Source organism: Caretta caretta, chromosome 11 (assembly GCF_965140235.1).
Source record: "Caretta caretta isolate rCarCar2 chromosome 11, rCarCar1.hap1, whole genome shotgun sequence".
Lineage (NCBI taxonomy): Eukaryota > Metazoa > Chordata > Testudines > Cheloniidae > Caretta > Caretta caretta.
In genome coordinates this window covers 36,901,110-36,921,920 of record NC_134216.1, presented here as the reverse complement: position 1 = coordinate 36,921,920, position 20,811 = coordinate 36,901,110, and the positions used below count along the sequence as shown (strand labels likewise).

The 20,811-nt window shown below is 40.1% G+C and overlaps 1 protein-coding gene across 10 annotated transcripts in view; it reads left to right on the top strand.

The window, feature by feature from the left end:
- LOC125645228 (sodium channel protein type 1 subunit alpha-like) overlaps positions 1 to 20,811 on the top strand; it is a 189,263-nt gene that overhangs the window by 153,292 nt on the left and 15,160 nt on the right. For 8 of the 10 annotated variants that reach the window (XM_048870506.2, XM_048870503.2, XM_048870502.2 and 5 more), the window contains one exon: positions 13,389 to 13,670. The exons of the other annotated variants lie outside the window; for them this stretch is intronic. In XM_048870506.2, the coding sequence (XP_048726463.1) occupies positions 13,389 to 13,670 (282 nt within the window). The remainder of the gene's footprint in view (positions 1 to 13,388; positions 13,671 to 20,811) is intronic. 10 annotated transcript variants of the gene reach the window in all.

Genomic DNA, 20,811 nt, shown 5'->3' with positions numbered 1-20,811 from the left:
ACACAGACACAACTATCATGAGTACTGCCACTGGGAGAGAAATAAGAGAAATTCTTACGAGAAGTTCTTCAGGAGGTAGAGGTGGAGGATTACTACACTGAGACCTTTTTTTTTTCCCCTTATCACTTTCTAACCAGATTATACTGTTCCTCCTGGAAACATTTCATTTTCATCTTCTGTCACCTCCAACTCCAGTTTGTAACTGCTCTCTTGATACTAAAAACTTTCCATAAACATAGAATCAGAAGTAGAGGACTAGGAGGGACCTCAAGAGATCATGTAGTTCATACCCTCATGCTGAGGCAGGACCAAGTATACCTAGAGCATCCTTGACAGGTGTTTGTCTAACCGTTTCTTAAAAACTACCTGTTCCAATACTTACTTGCCTTTATAGTTAGAAAGTTTTTCCTAATATCTTACCTAAATCTCATCTGAGCATAGTATATGCTTCATTACAATCTGTCATATCATTTATTTACCTACTCTCCTACCCATTCCACTCCAATCAGTAGGAAAATTATATAATTGCCTATGTGCTTTTTGAAGAACATGGATTGGCAGCTAAAAAAAAGCAACACATCCATCTCCCTCTCTCTCTTCCTTTATTTCTTTTAAATCCCATTGTAGGATAAAAATGTAGGTTGGATTGCTAGATAAATTATATATTCTGAGGGGGAGGGGAAAGTAGTTGAAAATAAGATAAACTTTCTTAGCAGTAAGAAAAGGAGTACTTGTGGCACCTTAGAGACTAACCAATTTATTTGAGCATGAGCTTTCGTGAGCTACAGCTCACTTCATCAGATGCATACCGTGGAAACTGCAGCAGACTTTATATATACACAGAGAATATGAAACAGTACCTCCTCCCACCCCACTGTCCTGCTGGTAATAGCTTATCTAAAGTGATCATCAGGTGGGCCATTTCCAGCACAAATCCAGGTTTTCTCACCCTCCTGGATTTGTGCTGGAAATGGCCCACCTGATGATCACTTTAGATAAGCTATTACCAGCAGGACAGTGGGGTGGGAGGAGGTACTGTTTCATATTCTCTATGTATATATAAAGTCTGCTGCAGTTTCCACGGTATGCATCTGATGAAGTGAGCTGTAGCTCACGAAAGCTCATGCTCAAATAAATTGGTTAGTCTCTAAGGTGCCACAAGTACTCCTTTTCTTTTTGCGAATACAGACTAACATGGCTGTTACTCTGAAACCTTTCTTAGCAGTAATTCTTCTTTGAAGATATCTTCTCACAGCATGCTCACTCCCAGTTGGTGTCATGTTTTCAGAGTGAGACAGGGTGGAAGTCTTCCAGCTTTAGAGGTTTTGGGGCTTTCTTCGGTAGTGAAAGTTCACTGTGAGACTCCTACCTTGTTCATCAGGTGTCAGTAGCTGGGAAGATCTCAGTTCCTAGAACACTTTTTTCCTGTTCTCAAATTGTCTAGGAAGCAAGAAGCCCCATAGAACTGAATTATAAAAGTGGCCCATAAAAAGAGTTAATTTTTAAAATATATAGTGTATCCTAAAAAATGGACAAAATATGCATATTGATGTGTGTATGGATGTTCATGTGTAAATTAGGGCTGTCAAGTGATAAAAAAATTACGATTAATCGTGAGATTAAAAAATTAATCGTGATTAATCGCACTGTTAAACAATAGAATACCATTTAAATATTTTTGATGCTTTCTACATTTTCAAATATATTGATCTAAATTACAACACAGAATACAAAGTGTACAGTGCTCACTTTATATTTATTTTTGATTACAAGTATTTGCACTGTAAAAAAATGAAAGATATAGTATTTTTCAATTCACCTAATACAAGTACTGCAGTGCAATCTATTTATCATGAAAGTTGAACTTACAAATGTTGAATTATGTACAAAAAACCTGCATTCAAAAATAAAACAATGTAAAATTTTAGAGCTTGCAAGTCCAAAAATACTATTTCTTTTATCATTTTATAGTGCAAATATTTGTAATAAAAATAATATACACTTTGATTTCAATTACAACACAGAATACAATATGTATGAAAATGTAGAAGAACATCCAAAATATGTAATAAATTTCAAAACTGATTAATTGCGATTAATTTTTTTTGAGTTAATTGCATGTGTTAACTGTGATTAATAGATAGGCCTGGTGTAAAACATTTTTATTCAGGCTGAACTGCCAGTGGAAGAGCAATGTTTGTGAGGGTCATGGCATAGCAGTATCTTTTTTTGAGTTTCGGTTGGTGTAACTCACTGATGAACTTCATTCCACAAACTCTACCCCATATCCTACCTGGTTGTGGTAGTCAGTGAGGAACAATTAGGCCCTCTTCTGGTGGAGATTGCCAGCACTTCATTGGGAGTATGAGGGGAGACAGGTTGCTGGTTACCCTTAAAGAAGCCAGGCATGGGTGTTACAAGAATATATAATTTGATGTTGCCAACCTGACCAATTGTAATCTGGTATCTAACTGGCCAGTTTTACCTAAGATAATTTAAAAGGTTGTTGAAAAATGACTCTCAATATCTAGATCCTTGGATTTCCATTTTCCTTGTCAATCTGGGTCCAGGCCTGGGTACTGGGGAAATGTATCGGTCGCATTGGTGCATGATGTCCTGGAAATAGGTAAAGATCCTGTGTCTGTACTGATATTATTAGCTCTGCCTGCTGCTTTTGATTCTGTTGATGAGACGTTATTGATTTTCCTGCAGGCACTAGTAGAAGTGGGTAAGTCTGCTCAGGGTGGCTCTGTTCTTTTTATCTGATGGATCCAAGAGAGTTTTGCGGGTAAATACGTTCTCATTTCTACAAGATTCTGCTTTATATCATACTACTAGGAATCCACAGTGTTTTCCTATATATACAAGACTTCCCCTTGGATATAACAAAATTCAAAAACAAACCCCCCAAACTATGAGGAATGATGGGGAATAAGAATCATGGGAGATAGCTTCAAAGAAGCTTTGTTACAGATATTTTCCCCTTCTTCAAAGATATCATGACAGGATTCCTAATCTTGGAGACTGAGTAGACTGAGACACGTCTCAAATAACATTTCAATAAACATCACAGTAAGCAGTGTACTAAATAGGCCAATATCATTTATTAATCAAGAGGAATTTATTAAGTGGGAGGGATGAAGTAATCACAATGCCATTAGAGAGACATAGACAAACAAACAGAGCATTAAAAGATGTATGGCCTCCTGGGAAAAGCAAACTTTTAAAATCTGTCTACTTAACTAAGAGACATCATGAAAAGAAGCAAACTCTTAAGGCCAGCAATGTTGGGGCATCCCTATATAAGAAATATATTATTCATCATTGCATGACTGAACCAGTTGAACTGAGGAATATTGTTTTGTAAAAGTGTGCAAGGAAGACCACATGGATGTCTCAGACTTGGGGTGGGCTACTGAAGTTGACCTGCCTACGACAACCTGCCTGTGACATAACCCTTTATGTGCAAGTCTGTTATGTCATGGCGGTCAGAAAATGTAACCAGTGAGACAGTCATTTAGACATACGTCTTTTAGGGATGGTCTAATAAATTGGTGTCAAATGAAACAAAAAGTTGGGTCACTTTATAAGCATTGACTTCACATTTAGGACTTCTTAATTTGTGGAGGCAGGAATCACAACATACAGTCAGGATGAGCAGTTGATAAGAGATAGGATCCACCACTGTCACCTTTGACTGGAATACAGAATGACTTTTGTAATGCCACTTTATACCTTAAAACTTAGGGTTGTGTCACAGAGACCCCCTTGGGAATGTCACCTGATGTGCTGAGACTACCTCTGAGCCCATTTTCTCTGCCAGTTTGGGCCTTGTGATGGGGTTGGGACTCACCACGACAGAGCATCCTGCTGACTCGTCAGGGAATTAGCTTAGACCAGTGTGGAGTGCCCTCCACTGGTGGTGTCCCATCTGTCTCTCGCCCTCTCTTGGTGCCTGGACCCATGTTGCTCCCTTCTTGCGGCATCCTCTTCAAGACACTGCCCTCCAGCAGTGCCCCCTAGTCCTCGTTCACCCCCTTCCCGGCAGTCTTTCACTTTGCCCAGCCACAGCGGCCAACCACCCCCAAAGTCTAACCCCTTTTTCCAGGGGTCCGGTGCAGTCCACTATCTCCACATCCAGTGGCTGGGTGTATGTGCAAGGGGGGGACCCAGGCCCGCCCTCTACTCTGGGTCCCGACCCAGGGACCCTTTGGCTGCAGTCTTCCTGCCCTCCTTCTCTCCCCTTGTCTGCCTCTCTCCCTGGATCGTTTCCCCTTCGTTCCCTTTGCACCGGCCCAGCCCTTCCCTTGGGGCCTGCAGCCTGGCAGATACCAGGCTGGAGTTCCTTGTGCTCCCCTCACTTGCCCTGCACTGCACTGTCCTGGGTGCTAGTCCCCTTGCACAGGAGACAGAACTTCACCCTCTGAAGGCCTGGGAGAGACTCTCTACTCCCTTCTTGGGCAGCCTTTATATAGGGCTGAGCCTGGCCCTGATTGGCTATCTCTTACTCAGCCTCTGATTGGCTCCCTAGCAAGCCTTCTCTGATTGGCCACCCTCCTGCACAGCCTCTCTGGCCTGCTGGAGCCTCCTCTGGTATAGGAGTGGGGCAGCCACCCTACTACAGGCCTCCAGAACCCTGTCTTGTTGAGCCAGATACACTAATCAGCTGCAACACAGACCCATGCCCCCAAAGCTGCAGACTTAATTGAAAACGGCTTAGCAAGTGCTCCTGTGTTTAGCACCCAGATACCCAGCTACCAATGGGATCCAAACCCCAAATGAATCTGTTTTACTCTGTATAAAGCTGATACAGGGTAAACTCATAAATTGTCCGCCCTCTATAACACTGACAGAGAGATATGCATAGCTGTTTGCTCCCCCAGGTATAAATTACTTACTCTGGGTTAATAAGTAAAAGTGATTTTATTAAGGATAAAAAGTAGGATTTAAGTGGCTCCAAGTAATAACAGACAGAACAAAGTAAGTTACCAAGCAAAATAAAACAAAACACGCAAGTCTAAGCCTAATACAGTAGGAACTGAATACAGGTAAATCTCACCCTCAGAGATGTCCCAATAAGCTTCTTTCACAGACTAGACTCCTTCCTAGTCTGGGCTCAATCCCTTTCAGACCAATGTCATGGCTTATGGCCTGGGTCCAGCAATCACTACACCCCCGTAGTCATAGTCCTTTGTTCCAGTTTCTTTCAGGTATCTTTTTGGAGAGGCCACTTCTTGAGCCAGCTAAAGACCAAATGGAGAGACTTCCAGGGCCTTTTATATTCTCTCTCTTGTAGACAGAAACCCCTTTGTTCTTCTGTGCAGAATCACAGCAACAAGATGGAGTTTGTAGCCACCTGGGCAAGTCACATGTCCATGAATGATTCAGCTTTTTGCAGGCCGATGCCATTGTTTACATGTTAGTTTGAATGTTCCCAGGAAAGCTCAGATGTGGATTGGCATCCTCAAAGTCCATTGTCAGTTAAGTGTTTCTTGATTGGACACTTACTGAGAATAGTCCTTTCTCAAGAAGCTGACCAAATGCTTCACTGAGCCTACTTAGACTCAAACACATTGAGATACAAGTACATAGCCAATATTCATAACTTCAGATACAAAAATGATACACACAGCATAATCATAACCAGCAAATTACAACCTTCCTATAGACACTTTTCTTGACCTCTTTTGTACAAGATTTGGTGCAACTATAGGACATTGGTTGCAACAATGATCTATAAAGTCACAGTTCATGTCACTAACGTCACATTTGGTATTTGGTGGCTCGGTTTCTAGAGCGTGAAGTTTACTCACTCTGTGAATTGAAGTTATTGTCATGGGAAAATTTACGTTCCATGACACAGGACTTTTTACTGGGATTTGTGATGGTGGAAATCATGTAAGCACTGTGGGAGCCAGCTGTGACTGCTCTACCCCCCATAGGCTGAAATAGCCACCAAATGAATGGAAACAGACTCAGGCAGAAGGTAGTTAGGTATTTTTTGTGGGAAGCATTTAAAGAGATCCATGTGGACCTGTTTGCAGCTCACTGCAAACCTTTTCAACTTGCATTTATAAGTCTTTATGGTACACCTCTGTCAAGGTTCCTTCCCCACTCTGAACTCTAGGGTACCGATGTGGGGACCTGCATGAAAGACCCCCTAAGCTTATTCTTACCAGCTTAGGTTAAACGCTGCCACCACCAAAGTGTTACACAAAGAACAGGGGAAGTGCCCACTTGGAAACGTCTCTCACCCAAAATATCCCTCCCAAGCACTACACCCCCTTTCCTGGGGAAGGCTTGATAAAAATCCTCACCAATTTGCATAGGTGAACACAGACCCAAACCCCTGGATCTTAAGAACAATGAAAAAGCAATCAGGTTCTTAAAAGAGAATTTTAATTAAAGAAAAAGTAAAAGAATCACCTCTGTAAAATCAGGATGGTAAATACCTTACAGGGTAATCAGATTCAAAACATAGAGAATCCCTCTAGGCAAAACCTTAAGTTACAAAAGACACAAAAACAGGAATATACATTCCATTCAGCACAACTTATTTTATCAGCCATTTAAACAAAACAGAATCTAACGCATATCTAACTAGATTGCTTATTAACTCTTTACAGGAGTTCTGACCTGCATTCCTGCTCTGGTCCTGGCAAAAGCATCACACAAACAGAGAGAACCTTTTGTTTCCCCCCACCCAGCTTTGAAAGTATCTTGTCTCCTCATTGGTCATATTGGTCAGGTGCCAGCGATGTTATCTTAGCTTCTTAACCCTTTACAGGTGAAAGGGTTTTTCCTCTGGCCAGGAGGGATTTAAAGGTGTTTACCCTTCCCTTTATATTTATGACAACTTCCAAGAAGACTGAAGATGTGCTGAGACACATTGTGCCCCTGGGCCCTGTACCATGTCAGGAACCAGACTGTTAAGGTGAAGACCGGTAAACTGGGAGAGGGTAAAGTAAAGTGTGTCTGCAGTCATGTTCTCCTTTCCTGTTAGGCAAGTAGTGGTAGACAATGTCATGTGAAACAGAGCCTTTTCCCACACCTGCAAACTTTCTGTTACAAGAGGAACAACCCAGTATCTTCCTCCTTTTTTATACAGAACCTGTTGGCCTACTTGCATTTTGAATCAGGAACATAAGATTTGGGAAACTAGGCCTCTGTAAGTTGGGCTTCTCTTATCTCCAGAACATTTGTGTGTAGCTATTGTTCCTGAGATACTAAATGTCCTGAGTGTGAACTTCTTCTATGTGGGCTTCCCATTCCCATCCATGGTAACTTCAACTAGTGCTGGTGTAATAAGTACTGTTGAAGATTGTCTCTGGCTTGCAACAAGGACACAGAGGCCTGGATATCAGCCATTACCCAGATGTGATGTTGGCATTCCTGTGATCCTTGCTTCTCTTGAGATATCTGGGTCTGTCAGGAACCCAGATGACTGACTAGATTAATTCAGTCAATACACACTGCCACACTTAGTCACCAAATTCTTGTTCAAATATGCAAATTACCAGAAGATTCAATACAGAGCTCCTCAGAGTAATATTTTTGACAGGAGTGTATTGGAGGATAGATGGCTGTCTCATGGAGACAGTTACTTTTGGTCCTTGTGCAGAGGCAATGTGTCATTTGAAGAGAGCCAGCAAGAGGGGCACATAGCCTGGAGAATCAAAGGACATGTAGACCACAGTAAATCATATTGAGTTTACTAGAGGCCGACTGGAAGGTAGGGACATCAGCAAAGAATATCCATTATTTTCATAGTACAGTATGGAAGGTGGAACCAGAGCTGTGGTGTTAGAAACCCAGATGCAGCTCCAAATGGGAGCTCCTTACCTACCTACAGTCAAGAAAGAGCTGGCTGGACAGCTCTAGGGAATAGTGGTGGTTATTGGTTATCACATGGGAATGAATACTTCCTCAGAAAGCTTTGAGCTAGAATACTTCCATCCTGTTTCCCATGTTTCGGGAGCATGAGACCTAGAACAGTGTTGATCTCTTTATAGAAAAAGATTAATTTTTTTGAGGAAAAGCCAATCTGATAATTTTCACATGTGAGAAATGAGAATCAAGAGGTACAAAACAGACAAATATTATTTTTGTACAACCTTTTTTGAATTTATTATTAGGGAAACCTTAAAAAAAGTTGGCATTCTATTGGCAGTATCACTAATCCAAAAGGTGTTTGTCTGTTGCGTATGTTTAACTTGTAGTGTTTAGTTTTCTCAGTGGATGTGTTTTTTATAATAGTATGTGATAATACCATTGTCTGAGCTGAATGAGCTGGAATGATTCCATTTTGAACTTGTAAGCTTCCGAAATGCTTCTCATCTCTTCTTGCTATTGTTCCCCGCACCACCACCGCCCAGTACTCCTTACCCTAGACTACTTAGCTCAAATTCACACAGGGCGTAACTTTGATAAAATTAATGGATATGCCCACAAGAAGTGAGTGATTCATTTATTAGCTTTAAATGAAAAACAAAAACCTTTTAATTGAGCTACCAACATATGCCCCTTAACTGAGTAATTACATGATGTTATTGTTATAACCCTCATCCTTCCTCATCCCTCTCCTCCCTCCTGTTTATTGTTCTCACTCATCACAATTACAATTAGACTATAATTTCGTTGAGGCAGGAAACTATTTGTTTTCAACTGAATTTGTAAAATACCTAGCATAATTTTTGTTTTCTGAAATTATTATTATAATAACTAAGTCCATGGGATGAATTTATTACAATGAAAAGGGCTTCCTAAATTCTGCACTACTTTTAAAATAGACTTATGGCTCTCTACAACACTTCCAAATTATTCCAAGGAACTTCTTTCTCCTAAAATAGATTTAAGCAGAAGAATGGTATACTTGGTCCTGCCTCAGTGCAAGGGGTTAGACTAGATGACCTTTTGAGTCCCTTTCAGCCCTACATTTCTATGATTTTATAAATGTTATGATCTTCTCATATGCTGCATAGAGCTAAAATCACCTTTGAAATTAATTCTGCTGAAAAATTCAGCAGTGTTCTGTTGAAAAGGCAGTCATCTGTGATATCGTTCTTCATAATGTTAATACCAGTAAATCAACCTTTATCAATAGACAGTATATCCCTAATCCTTCTGATTGGTTCAAAAACAGGAAAAGTAAGAATTTGGTTCTAAGTTGTCGTGGCAGTAGATCTTCAAAAGCTTTCTGTGTTGTCTTGTGATGTGAAGAGCTCTTTCAGGCTTGTGATTCCAGAGTTTGCACTTCAAATTTTCTGTTCCTCATACATCTACTTATAGACTTGATGTCCAGAATTGCCTTCTGTTTGTTTATAAAGGGCAAAGCATATGGAATATAAAGTAGGAAATTCCCTTCTGTAGATACTGGTTCTATGGTTCCTATCTCCCTTAGGTGTTGCAATGGTCCCCTCCAGCTCAAAGCTGAAGTCCTTGTAGGACAACCCCTTGTTCAAACAGAAACATCTTTTATAACTGTGTGATGTCTGATTTAGTTCTGAAGAGAGAGCATTAACAGGAGTTATGCTTTTCAAAACTGTTAACCTATTGCAAAATGTACCTCAGAAAAAGAGGTTGACAATTTATTTTTTCTGTTAAATTGTTCAAGTGATGAAGAAATATTACTTGAAGCTTCCACTATATTCACTTCTCTTTTAAACTTATTTTTTCATTACATTTGCAGTGACTGTTGTAGGAGTGTCCACAAATTACACATAAGACATTCATACATACTTGGCTGCAAATCTAAAGCTTTACAGCCCTCCTACCAAAAACATGTAGTGCATACGCATATTAACATAGAATGAGTTGTGTAAGATACTGGCCAGATTCTCCTCATATTAGTATGTTTCAGTCATTCCCGACAAAATTTAAGAACAATGGTTTCCAACTCTACATGTTACTACCATAGCATATGTGAAAGAACTCTTTACAAGGTGCAATTAAAAAGTGGATCCAGAAGCATAGGAGCAGCATGAAGAATCCAGTCTGACAGGCTTTGCAGGATAGGGCAAAGGCTCGTTACTGGTGCCAAAAGATTGAATTTTCTTCGTTTAAAAGGTTTAATTTTCTTTTCTTCTTTTCTTAAAAATATTTCCAGGGGGCCTGGATAGCTCAAGGGGTTGGTAATAGGATACAGAACCTTTCATCTCTAGGTCACCAGTTCGCATCCAGGTCAGTAGTGACCAAAAATTGTTTCCATTTAATGGTTATTCAGTGACCTATATGAAATGAGTTGGTGGAATCCATTTAGTTCTAATTCCAAGAACAAGTGTCTTTCTTTTTAGCAGTCTGAATAGAGAGACTGGTTTGCCCTCTCAATTGAAGATGTGAGATGTGGACAGCAGTTTTCCTTCACAACAATTATGTATTTATTTATAACAATAACTGTTGTTGTTGTTAATATTCTGGTGCCTGTGCTGGATCTGTTGTTAATCCAGTACCTGAGACAACCACTACATTCGTAAAACAAAACAATTTTTTCTAATTTATATAGGACATGGAAATAACCCACACCTTCCTCTCTTGATAGCTCTGTTTTCAGATTTCTACACAAAGAGAAAATTTTAAAGGGAGCAATAAAGATCACTATAACATGTACTGGAGATTCTGCATTCAGAAATAAAGTCAAAGGCACCAGCTGACCTAGAATTTCAGATAAGCATGCAGTGATAAACAGTGACATCGACCAACTCAGTCTTGTAATGAATTCCAACAATCCACGCATTACTAATTTTCATTTTATTCTCAATCTCATCAGCCTAGTTAGCAAGAGATTTACATTTCTTACTGGATGAGATAAATAAATCCTTGTCTCCTTCAGCCCTTTCCTCAGTCTCTGGAGAATAGCCTTCCAGTGTCCAGAACCTCACTGTCACCCCTTCAGCCTTTTTACTAAATAAAAATACTGATTGGAGTATACAGAAATTTCTGTAGGAACTTCATATTTTCTATTATAAAAATCTTAAGAACACAAGCATACTTCCCCTAAAGCTATCAATAAGAGTAGAAGCCACTAAGGAAGAAATTCATTCCACTTTTAAAAATTAAACTTTTGATTATTTGGGTGATTCTCAGTTTCATTAATGCCCCTTTATGCCATGCTGTCAATGGAAAGAGTCCTTAAAGCAGACAGAAAAGACCTCTGAGAATAGCCAGTGTGCAGGGGCCTGCCCAGATAGTGTAAAGCTGATGTAAGGGCTCTATACTGGCCTTGATCCTAGGCTGTGGCATAGGGGTCATACTGGGGGCTTGGCAGGGGTGTAGCTGGAGTGTACTGTACTGTGGCTATACTGTGCTTCCCAGGACTCATAGGAGGCTCTGGGAAAGAGAGAGTAAATTTAAGCAGCTTTGAGATTGCTCTTACCTACACAGGGGGCTGGGTAGACCCCTGCATGGAGCAGAAAACAGGGAGTGCAAAGGTAGATTAAAGCCAGCTAAAACTACCTCCACAGCCCATTCCATTCCCATCCCACTGCAGGAATGGCATCACTGAGAATCAGGCCCATATATTAAATTTTGTTTAGTGTATTAAGATTCAACTGCTCCTTACAAGGTCCCATATAGTATTCTGTCCAGAGTTCAAAACAAATCACAAATAAACAATACATCAGTAGATTTAGTATCAGAGACCTTGGGGAGAAATGATTGCTTTGCTGTTTAGCCAAGCACACTCCCCATAATTTTTTTGTAGCTTTGACAGGCTCATGAGTTATTTACTGTATATTAGAAAAACCAACCTCATGTTTCTACTGTAGATTACTATTGTAACAATTTGCCTCCAGGGAATAGTGTAGGCAAGTAGCTGTAAATTAATGAAAGAAAACCCTGTGTGATCTTGATATTGCTTAGCTAACTCAAGGGTATCATCCCATATCCCCCAGCAAAATCTACTCACTGGGTGAGTTAAAAATCACAGATGATTAGTGTTGTGTCTTTAAAGCCCTGCAGGACTTCATCCTCAAGAGGGAGAGAGTTCTCTCATCTGTGGAACTTCAGAGCTTCAAAAGAGGAGAAGGGGAAGGAGCCAGTCTTCAGTTTCCCCCTATCCTACTGCATCACATACTGGTGGTGATTAGGGGTGTGTGTACACCACTAATGCTTTGCCCACACAACTATACCGGTATAGCTGTGCTGGCAAAGTCCCCTAGTGGAGACACAGCTTATACTGACAAGGGAGTTTCTTTGCTGGCATATTTAAACCACCTCCCTGAACGACATTAGGTATCCTGCCAAAGTACTCTTTTGCTGGTATAACTGCATCTACAGCAGAGCTTTTGCTGGCATAGCTTTGTCATCTAGGGGGGTATGGTTTTTTTCAAACTTCTAACTGACATAGCTATGCTGGTAAAACTTTGTCATGTAGACTAAGCCTAGGATAAATTTTCTGGAGGATTTGTTAAGGATTGCTACAATATACAAGACCTACTGTAAGCAATTAATAATACTTCATGTGGTAAATCAAATGTATTCCTCCCAAAGGAAGTCCTCTTCCCCGCATCCAGCAACTGCTTTGCAGGATAGAAATCTAGCTTTTCATTGATAACTAAAACCCTGCGTTATTTTGGAAGATACTTTTTTAAAGGTATTTTAATAGTCAATTTAATCGCTGTTTAGTCTATTCCAAGAGCTCTGTGCTCTTTTGCATTTGCTGTTTTGATCTCTTCTTTTATCAACTTCCCTCTGTAGATTTTGGAATTGTTCGTTCACTGATTTTGAAAAATTGTTTCATTTAAAATAAGTTTACTGAATTGAACTCAATAAATGAAACAAGACTGGAGCTTGAAATAAACTATGTTGATTCAAATAAACACATATGGCAAAACTGTCTTGCTTATCTATGCAAAGAAATTAATCTTTGTAATAATAATGCATGGATCTATAAGGCAATAAAGATATATAAAACTTGAATAATCCTTTTAATGTAGTTCTTGGTTTTTAAATTTTGGGCATTGTGTTTTCAGTTTTAATTTCACAGGCATATTGAACAAATCTACATGTCACCAATCATTTTTAAGTTTGCACACTATAATTTATTGCATCTTTAGATTATTTTAATTTTCTGAATTTATATTTAACATTTATCTCTCTTTTTTTATAGAGCACATCAATTTAAGACTTCATCTTACTACCACCAGGTTTCTATTTTGTTCTTCATTTAGTTATTTTAGTTTTTCTCAATTTTTTGTTGTTCTTCTGGGTAACTTTAAATATTTAAAGGAATAGAGTAACACTATTGTCATTAACATATTGCATTAACATTTTGAGTATTAGCTTTTTAATAAAAATTTAGATTGATTAAGCATTGATAAAACAATGTAATTATTTTACTGTCATAAGTACTCTTACACTTTTTTCTTTTTCCCCCTGTATTTGTGTACTAGGTGGTTGTGAATGCCCTTTTAGGAGCAATTCCATCCATCATGAACGTGCTTCTCGTTTGTCTCATATTCTGGCTAATTTTCAGCATCATGGGAGTAAATCTGTTTGCTGGGAAGTTCTACTACTGTGTTAACACCACAACTGATAAAAGGTTTGAAGTCGACAGAATCAACAATTTTAGTCAGTGCGAGGAACTCATAAAAAACAATGAAACTGCCCGATGGAAAAACGTGAAAGTAAACTTTGATAATGTAGGATTTGGGTATCTTTCTTTACTTCAAGTAGTAAGTGATCACTCTTTATATACCTCTTATTGCTTATATGTAATAGTAAAAAGCGATTTCCCCCCCCCCCCATTTCTGGGTACTAAAAGAGCAATTCTTACCTGATAATTTTTGTCTGTGACTCAGTAATACCAGTGCACTGATGGCTAATATTTCTCTGTCATATCATGTAGGCAGATGATAATTAGTAGGAACCAAGGATTTCCATGCTTTCCAGCAGGATAATTCCTTCTCCCTTCCTCCCTCCCTCTTTCTCATTACTGATTTGAGAATTTTCAGAGTTGTAACTTGGAATGGTATTACACCACATGGGTACTTCTAATGTTATTGTTACTAAAGGGCAGGAGTCTGCATTGGTGTAACTAAGTCACAGAAAAGAATTCTCAAATAAGAAATTCCCTTTTCAGTGATTCAGCTGCCACCAGTGCAGACTGGTGTGATCTGAGTCTCAGTACACAGAGAAGTAGGTAAAGCAGAAAGAAAGCCATTAGATAGCTTTATGTATGAAATCTGTCCCCTTGAGTCCCCACACCAACTAATTTGTGGAGTTTTCTTAACAAAATTAGAATCCCAAGGAGTATACCTAACGCATGAGGAGGGGTATGGCACTCTATGGCTGTGTTTTCACCGCCAAAAAGGTGTTTTTACAGCAAGATAGTTAATATATGTTAGCTATCTTGCTGTAAAAAAAATGGCCTTTTTCAGCAGTGAAGAAACATCCTATGTCTCAAATGATCCAGCAGCCTAATTCTTGACTGAAGCCAAGAAAATGAGTCTACAATTCAGGGTTTTAATTTGACTGAATCACATCAAGCTGGCAACTTCATACTTTTTTTTAAGCTGTTACCTAGTTTACCAGAGTCTGATCTTTTATTTAAAAAAAAAAAAAAAAAGTGAGCCTAGAGCATTTATGGTTGTGAAGAAAATCATGAAAACATGAACCAAGCATAAACTTACAAAACAATTTCAGACAATTGTGAACTACCTCATTCATCTCAGTAGGGTGGTGTCTCAAATGCGCAATTACAATAATTTAAATATCAACATTGTTAATCATTTCACTACTGATTTCAGCATGGAAGAGTGACAAGCATGTTATGGAAATGTGCACAATCCACTGTGAGTATAATTTCATGTGGTAACGCAAGTGGTTTGTACTTGAGAGAATTCCAACACTTTTTTCTCTCAGTCTGCCCTCTGGAGCCAATAGGCCAGAGTGGAGGAAGGGAGTCCAGGGTGGGATATGAGCCCCACTAAAGGGAAGCTAATCCAGCAGAGCTCAGCAAGGCATCCTCCAAGCCATCCCCAACTAGTCCAGAGCCTCCCTGGACAATGGGAGCCTGGTCTGTTCAGGGATGGAGGTAGGACCAGGTGTATTCCTTTCTGTCTTTGGTGGCTGGTGTTCTCCCCTCTGCTGGAGGCCATCTGTAGACTCAGGAGGCATCATGGCATCATTTATACTTGGTTCACATTTTCAAGCTATTCTTTTCAACCCCTAATTGGAGAGGGGTCTCAGTTACTATAGACAGGTTTCAGAGTAATAGCCGTGTTAGTCTGTATTCGCAAAAAGAAAAGGAGTACTTGTGGCACCTTAGAGACTAACCAATTTATTTGAGCATGAGCTTTCGTGAGCAACAGCTCACTTCATGAAGTGAGCTGTAGCTCACGAAAGCTCATGCTCAAATAAATTGGTTAGTCTCTAAGGTGCCACAAGTACTCCTTTTCTAGTTACTATAGAGAATTCTTTTCCAGATATCTGCCTGATGGGTCTTGCCCACATGCTCAGGATCTAAATGATCGCCATATTTAGGGTTGGGTAGGAATTTTCCCCTGGGTCAGATTGGCTGGGGTTTTTTTCGCCTTCCTCTGCAGCATGGTCACTTGCAGGTTTAAGCTAGTGTAAATGGTGGATTCTCTGTAACTTGAAGTCTTTAAATCATGATTTGAGGATTTCAGCAACTCAGCCAGAGGTTAAGGGCCTATTTCAGGAGTGGGTGGGTGAGGTTCTGTGACCTGCAATGTTCAGGAGGTCAGACTAGATGATCACGATCCCTTCTGACCTTAAAGTCTGTGAGTCACCATGAGGGCTAGAAAGATTTTTTTTTTAATGAAAACTTAGATTTCTAAATCCATTGCATGACTCTGGGAGCTCGGGTCACAGATGTGAGCCTATTTTGCCTGTGCCTTAATCCAGTCCTGCCTATGGGTGTACCTGTACCTCAGTGAGGGAGAGCCAGGCCCAAGGAGTCCAACAGAAGATGCATGGTCATATTTTGAACATCTGCACAATATACTAAGAGTAGTGTCTCATTCTGTTATCTCAAGGAGGCAAACCTTTCTGTGTGTGGAACTTGGTTTGTGGATGGAACTTGGGCAATGCCACCACTTCTTTTTTCCATTCTGATATAGAGCTTGTAGAAAGTACTGAGAGAACTTGCACATATGTGTTTATTTATTTCCTTGACGAAAAAGTCTCTTCTGGCTGCCCACAAAATGGACAGGGAGCTCTACATCTTTGAAGATGTGTGCGATAAAGTGATAATATCCATTTTGCAATCATGGAACAATAAAAGCACTAAGGGGAAATTTTCAAAGGTGCCTATAGGATTTTAGAGCAAAAGTCTAATTGGCTTTCAGTGGAACTTGTGCTTGTAAATCCCTTTTGTGAATTTGGAAATTACTACTTTAGAACCTTTTATTATGTGCCTTAAAAAACACAGTGAAGGACATGATTCAGAGATGTAGCTTTTCAGGGCTCTGTACATAGCTTTGTTTATCAGGGCAGAAATTTAAAAAGCCATCTTCTAATTGATATGGAAAAGAGATACCATGTTAGACAAGAATCTAGGGCAGAGCCTTAAGACTACTTTGATCTTTGATGAAGAAAAGATGGAAATATCAGAACTTTTGTGTATCTAACCTTCCTACTGAATATGTAGCAACAAAAAGGGTGTCTGAAAGGAACAGATATGAGGAATTGATTGGCTGAGTACCATAATATGCGGGGAATATAGATAATGCTTTTGGGAGAAATTGTGCACTTGGATGATGGTTTAAGATAAAACATTAATCCTGAGGAATCTAGATACAAAAGTGTGATTGTCAATGGATAGTCTTGCTGTGCTTCCTCTGTGGGACACTATCTGCATTCTTAACTTCTGAACCAAAAGCGCACTGAAGTCAATAGGAGACAAAAGAGTTCTTTCTCCAGCTCCCTAACAGTCTGAACCAAAGCTGATTGAAGTTATTGTGAGGCTTTCCATTGACATGAAAGGGCTTTGGCTCAGGATGCTAGGAAGCTAAGGAAAAACTTTATTGAATAATGTGGAAATTTCCACATGGGGGGCATTGCTTTTTCTGACAAACTCAGTGATAAGTGATAAGCACTAGTGGGCGCATATCAGCGATACTCTGAGTATGTCTACACTACAATTAAAAACCCGTAGCTGGCTCATGCTGGCTCATGCTGACTTGGGCTAAAGGGCTTGGGCTGAAGGGCTGTTTAACTGTGATATAGAGGCTTGAGCTGGAGCCCAGACTATAGGACCTGTGAGGGTCCCAGAGCTCTGGCTACAGCCTGAGCCTGAATGACTACAACATGATTAAACAGCCCCTTAGCCCAAGCCCTGTGTGAACCCAAGTCAGTTCATAGAATCATAGAATATCAGGGTTGGAAGGGACCTCAGGAGATCATCTAGTCCAACCCCCTGCTCAAAGCAGGACCGATCCCCAACTAAATCATCCCAGCCAGGGCTTTGTCAAGCCTGACCTTAAAAACTTCTAAGGAAGGAGATTCCACCACCTCCCTAGGTAACGCATTCCAGTGTTTCACCACCCTCCTAGTGAAAAAGTTTTTCCTAATATCCAACCTAAATCTCCCCCACTGCAACTTGAGACCATTACTCCTCCTTCTGTCATCTACTACCACTGAGAACAGTCTAGAGCCATCCTCTTTGGAACCCTCTTTCAGGTACTTGAAAGCAGCTATCAAATCCCCCCTCATTCTTTTCTTCCATAGACTAAACATCCCCAGTTCCCTCAGCCTCTCCTCATAACTCATGTGTTCCAGTCCCCTAATCATTTTTGTTGCCCTCTGCTGCACTCTTTCCAATTTTTCCACATCCTCCTTGTAGTGTGGAGCCCAAAACTGGACACAGTGCTCCAGCTGAGGCCTCACCAATGTCGAATAGAGGGGAACGATCACGTCCCTAGATCTGGTGGCAATGCCCCTACTTATACATCCCAAAATGCCATTGGCCTTCTTGGCAACAAGGGCACACTGTTGACTCATATCCAGCTTCTCGTCCACTGTAACCCCTAGGTCCTTTTCTGCAGAACTGCTGCTGAGCCATTCGGTCCCTAGTCTGTAGCGGTGCATGGGATTCTTCCGTCCTAAGTGCAGGACTCTGCACTTGTCCTTGTTGAACCTCATCAGATTTCTTTTGGCCCAATCCTCCAATTTGTCTAGGTCCCTCTGTATCCTATCCCTACCCTCCAGCGTATCTACCTCTCCTCCCAGTTTAGTGTCATCTGCAAACTTGCTGAGGGTGCAATCCACACCATCCTCCAGATCATTAATGAAGATATTGAACAAAACCGGCCCCAGGACCGATCCTTGTGGCACTCCATTTGATACCGGCTGCCAACTAGACATGGAGCCATTGATCACTACCCGTTGAGCCCGACAATCTAGCCAGCTTTCTATCCACCTTATAGTCCATTCACCCAGCCCATACTTCTTTAACTTGCTGGCAAGAATACTGTGGGAGACAGTGTCAAAAGCTTTGCTAAAGTCAAGGAACAACACGTCCACTGCTTTCCCTTCATCCACAGAACCAGTTATCTCGTCATAGAAGGCAATTAGATTAGTCAGGCATGACTTGCCCTTGGTGAATCCATGCTGACTGTTCCTGATGACTTTCCTCTCCTCTAAGTGCTTCAGAATTGATTCCTTGAGGACCTGCTCCATGAGTTGGCATGGGCCAGTTGTGGGTTTTTAATTGCAGTATAGACATACCCCGTAGTATGCAACAAAGGTCCCTTTTGCAGAAGGCCAGTAGCATTAGAAGGGCTTTGTTTTTCAAACTCATCTTTTTGTTAGCATTACCCATTTTTTATAACCAGGTGATATTATTTGCTGAGTCACATCTTTCCGGGAGAGAAATATTGTAGGTTCTTGTAGTCTTTCTGGACAGTAGACAATCTGGAATAAATTCCTGTTTCCTTGGATCTCTTCTGGTTTCTGTTTGGAGCAAGAGATTCTAGAAACAGTTCCTTTTTATCATGGAGAAGGCTTGGATAGAGGAGATTACAATGCTAAGGGAAGAAGGAACAGGATTTCTATAAAAAAAACTTTTTTTCCAAAATCAGGACCTAGCACTCTCATCCATGATTAAAGTCTAATGTTCTCTGAATATAAGTATTATTTCTCTTATGAGAGTGATGCAGAAAAGTAAATAGAAGTTTTATAAAGATCCTTGGTCTGAGTCACTAGACAGGTGGCACACCCAGAAGATCTGGTCTAGTTTCTGAAAAAAACCCTGTAAATTCTGTATTTAGGCTGCCTCTGTATCCACAGTAGATTTTTCTGAGCTGACAAAAATATCTGTGGATCTCTCTTGGGTGAGTTTTATGAAGAATTCTTTCAGTCTAGTTTATCTCTACAGAAATCAGAACCTTAGAAGAGCAATTTCCTAGTACAAGTGCAGAGCCATAAAGCTTTTCTGGCTAAAACACTTGGGTTCATGATATGTGCCAACAGTTTTACAGAATCCTGGGAAATATCAATGAAGACTTTGGTGATCAGAGACGAAGAAAAATTTCCAGGATACATCTGTAGTTTGAGTTTGTATCTTTTTACGTGACACTGAAATGTTCATTCTATGTAGACTCTGAAGATGCCTCTAGTTCAAAACTTTCCATTTTATGGTCCAATACAGCTGGTTTTGGTCTGTGTGAATCTGCGGATGACTTATTTTTTTGAGGGGGGTGGGGCGGTGTCTAAACTTGTGTGAAGATTTTCTATATCCCTGAAGAGAAGTGACAAAGCTGGAGAAACTCCTTCTTCCCAATTCTCATGCAGCTGTAAGTGGAGAAGGAGAGGGAGGTGTTGGGAGAAAATAAAGGGCATCTGCTGGTATCTCCTTTGTGGCATGGCTCTCTTGTAACAGGTATAAACCTGAAATCTAGTATTTTGGATTCCTTTGGTAAGTAAATCTCCTGGGGGTAAGAGACACTTCTCAGGTCAAAATTTTGCAAGCCATTAGGGTAAATACTGATTTGATTCTTTTGCTTCAAGGTAGATAGAAAGGAGGAGAAAATAGAGCTTTGGAATGTGGGGTAAAAAGTTTGGATGATGCAGTTCTACCAGGCAGATGTGGACAGCTATAAAGCACCAACAGGATATTAATTAAAAGCAATATATTGTTGTGCCCAAAAATAGACACTTGAAAATGTTCCTAAAATCATCTCTGGTCGCTTGGCTTTAGTAAAGGAATAGAGTGGCATAACACCAGTGCGATCTTACAGTTTTCACTGAAAACTTGATCCATTCTTGCTGAAGGTAAGTTGGGTTGGGTTTTTGTTTTTGTTTGGTTTTGAGAGTATTTTTTAATTCCATTCAAATTTACACTTACCCATAGGCTTATCTGGGCTCATTGGCCAGAATGGTTTGGATCAGATTCTGATCTCAGCTACACTCGGGTAATCTAAAGTAACCACTTTAAAATCAGTGGAGTTATTCCAGATTTAAATCAGTGTGAATGAGAAATCATTGGAGCTATGCCAAGTTACATCAGTGTGACTGAGATAAGATTCTAGACTCTTGTACTCTTATTTTATTCAATAGGGATAAAGACAGTAATTTTGGAAATATGTAAGCAAAGCTTTACTTCTCTTGAGGAAAAGGTTATAGGCCAAATTCAAGCCTAAAATAAGCTGGCATCGACCTCAGCAGGAGCTGTACCCATTTACTAACTTCAGCACCCTAGTTCTGAATTTCCTCTACATGGTATTCTACTATTCCAGAGCAACACAGACTTGAAGAAGAATATTTCTGTAACTGAAGTGAGCTTTCCAGTTTGGGAAATGATGAAGGGGGTTTGTTCGCTCCCATAATATCAATTAACATAATTTTTTTTTT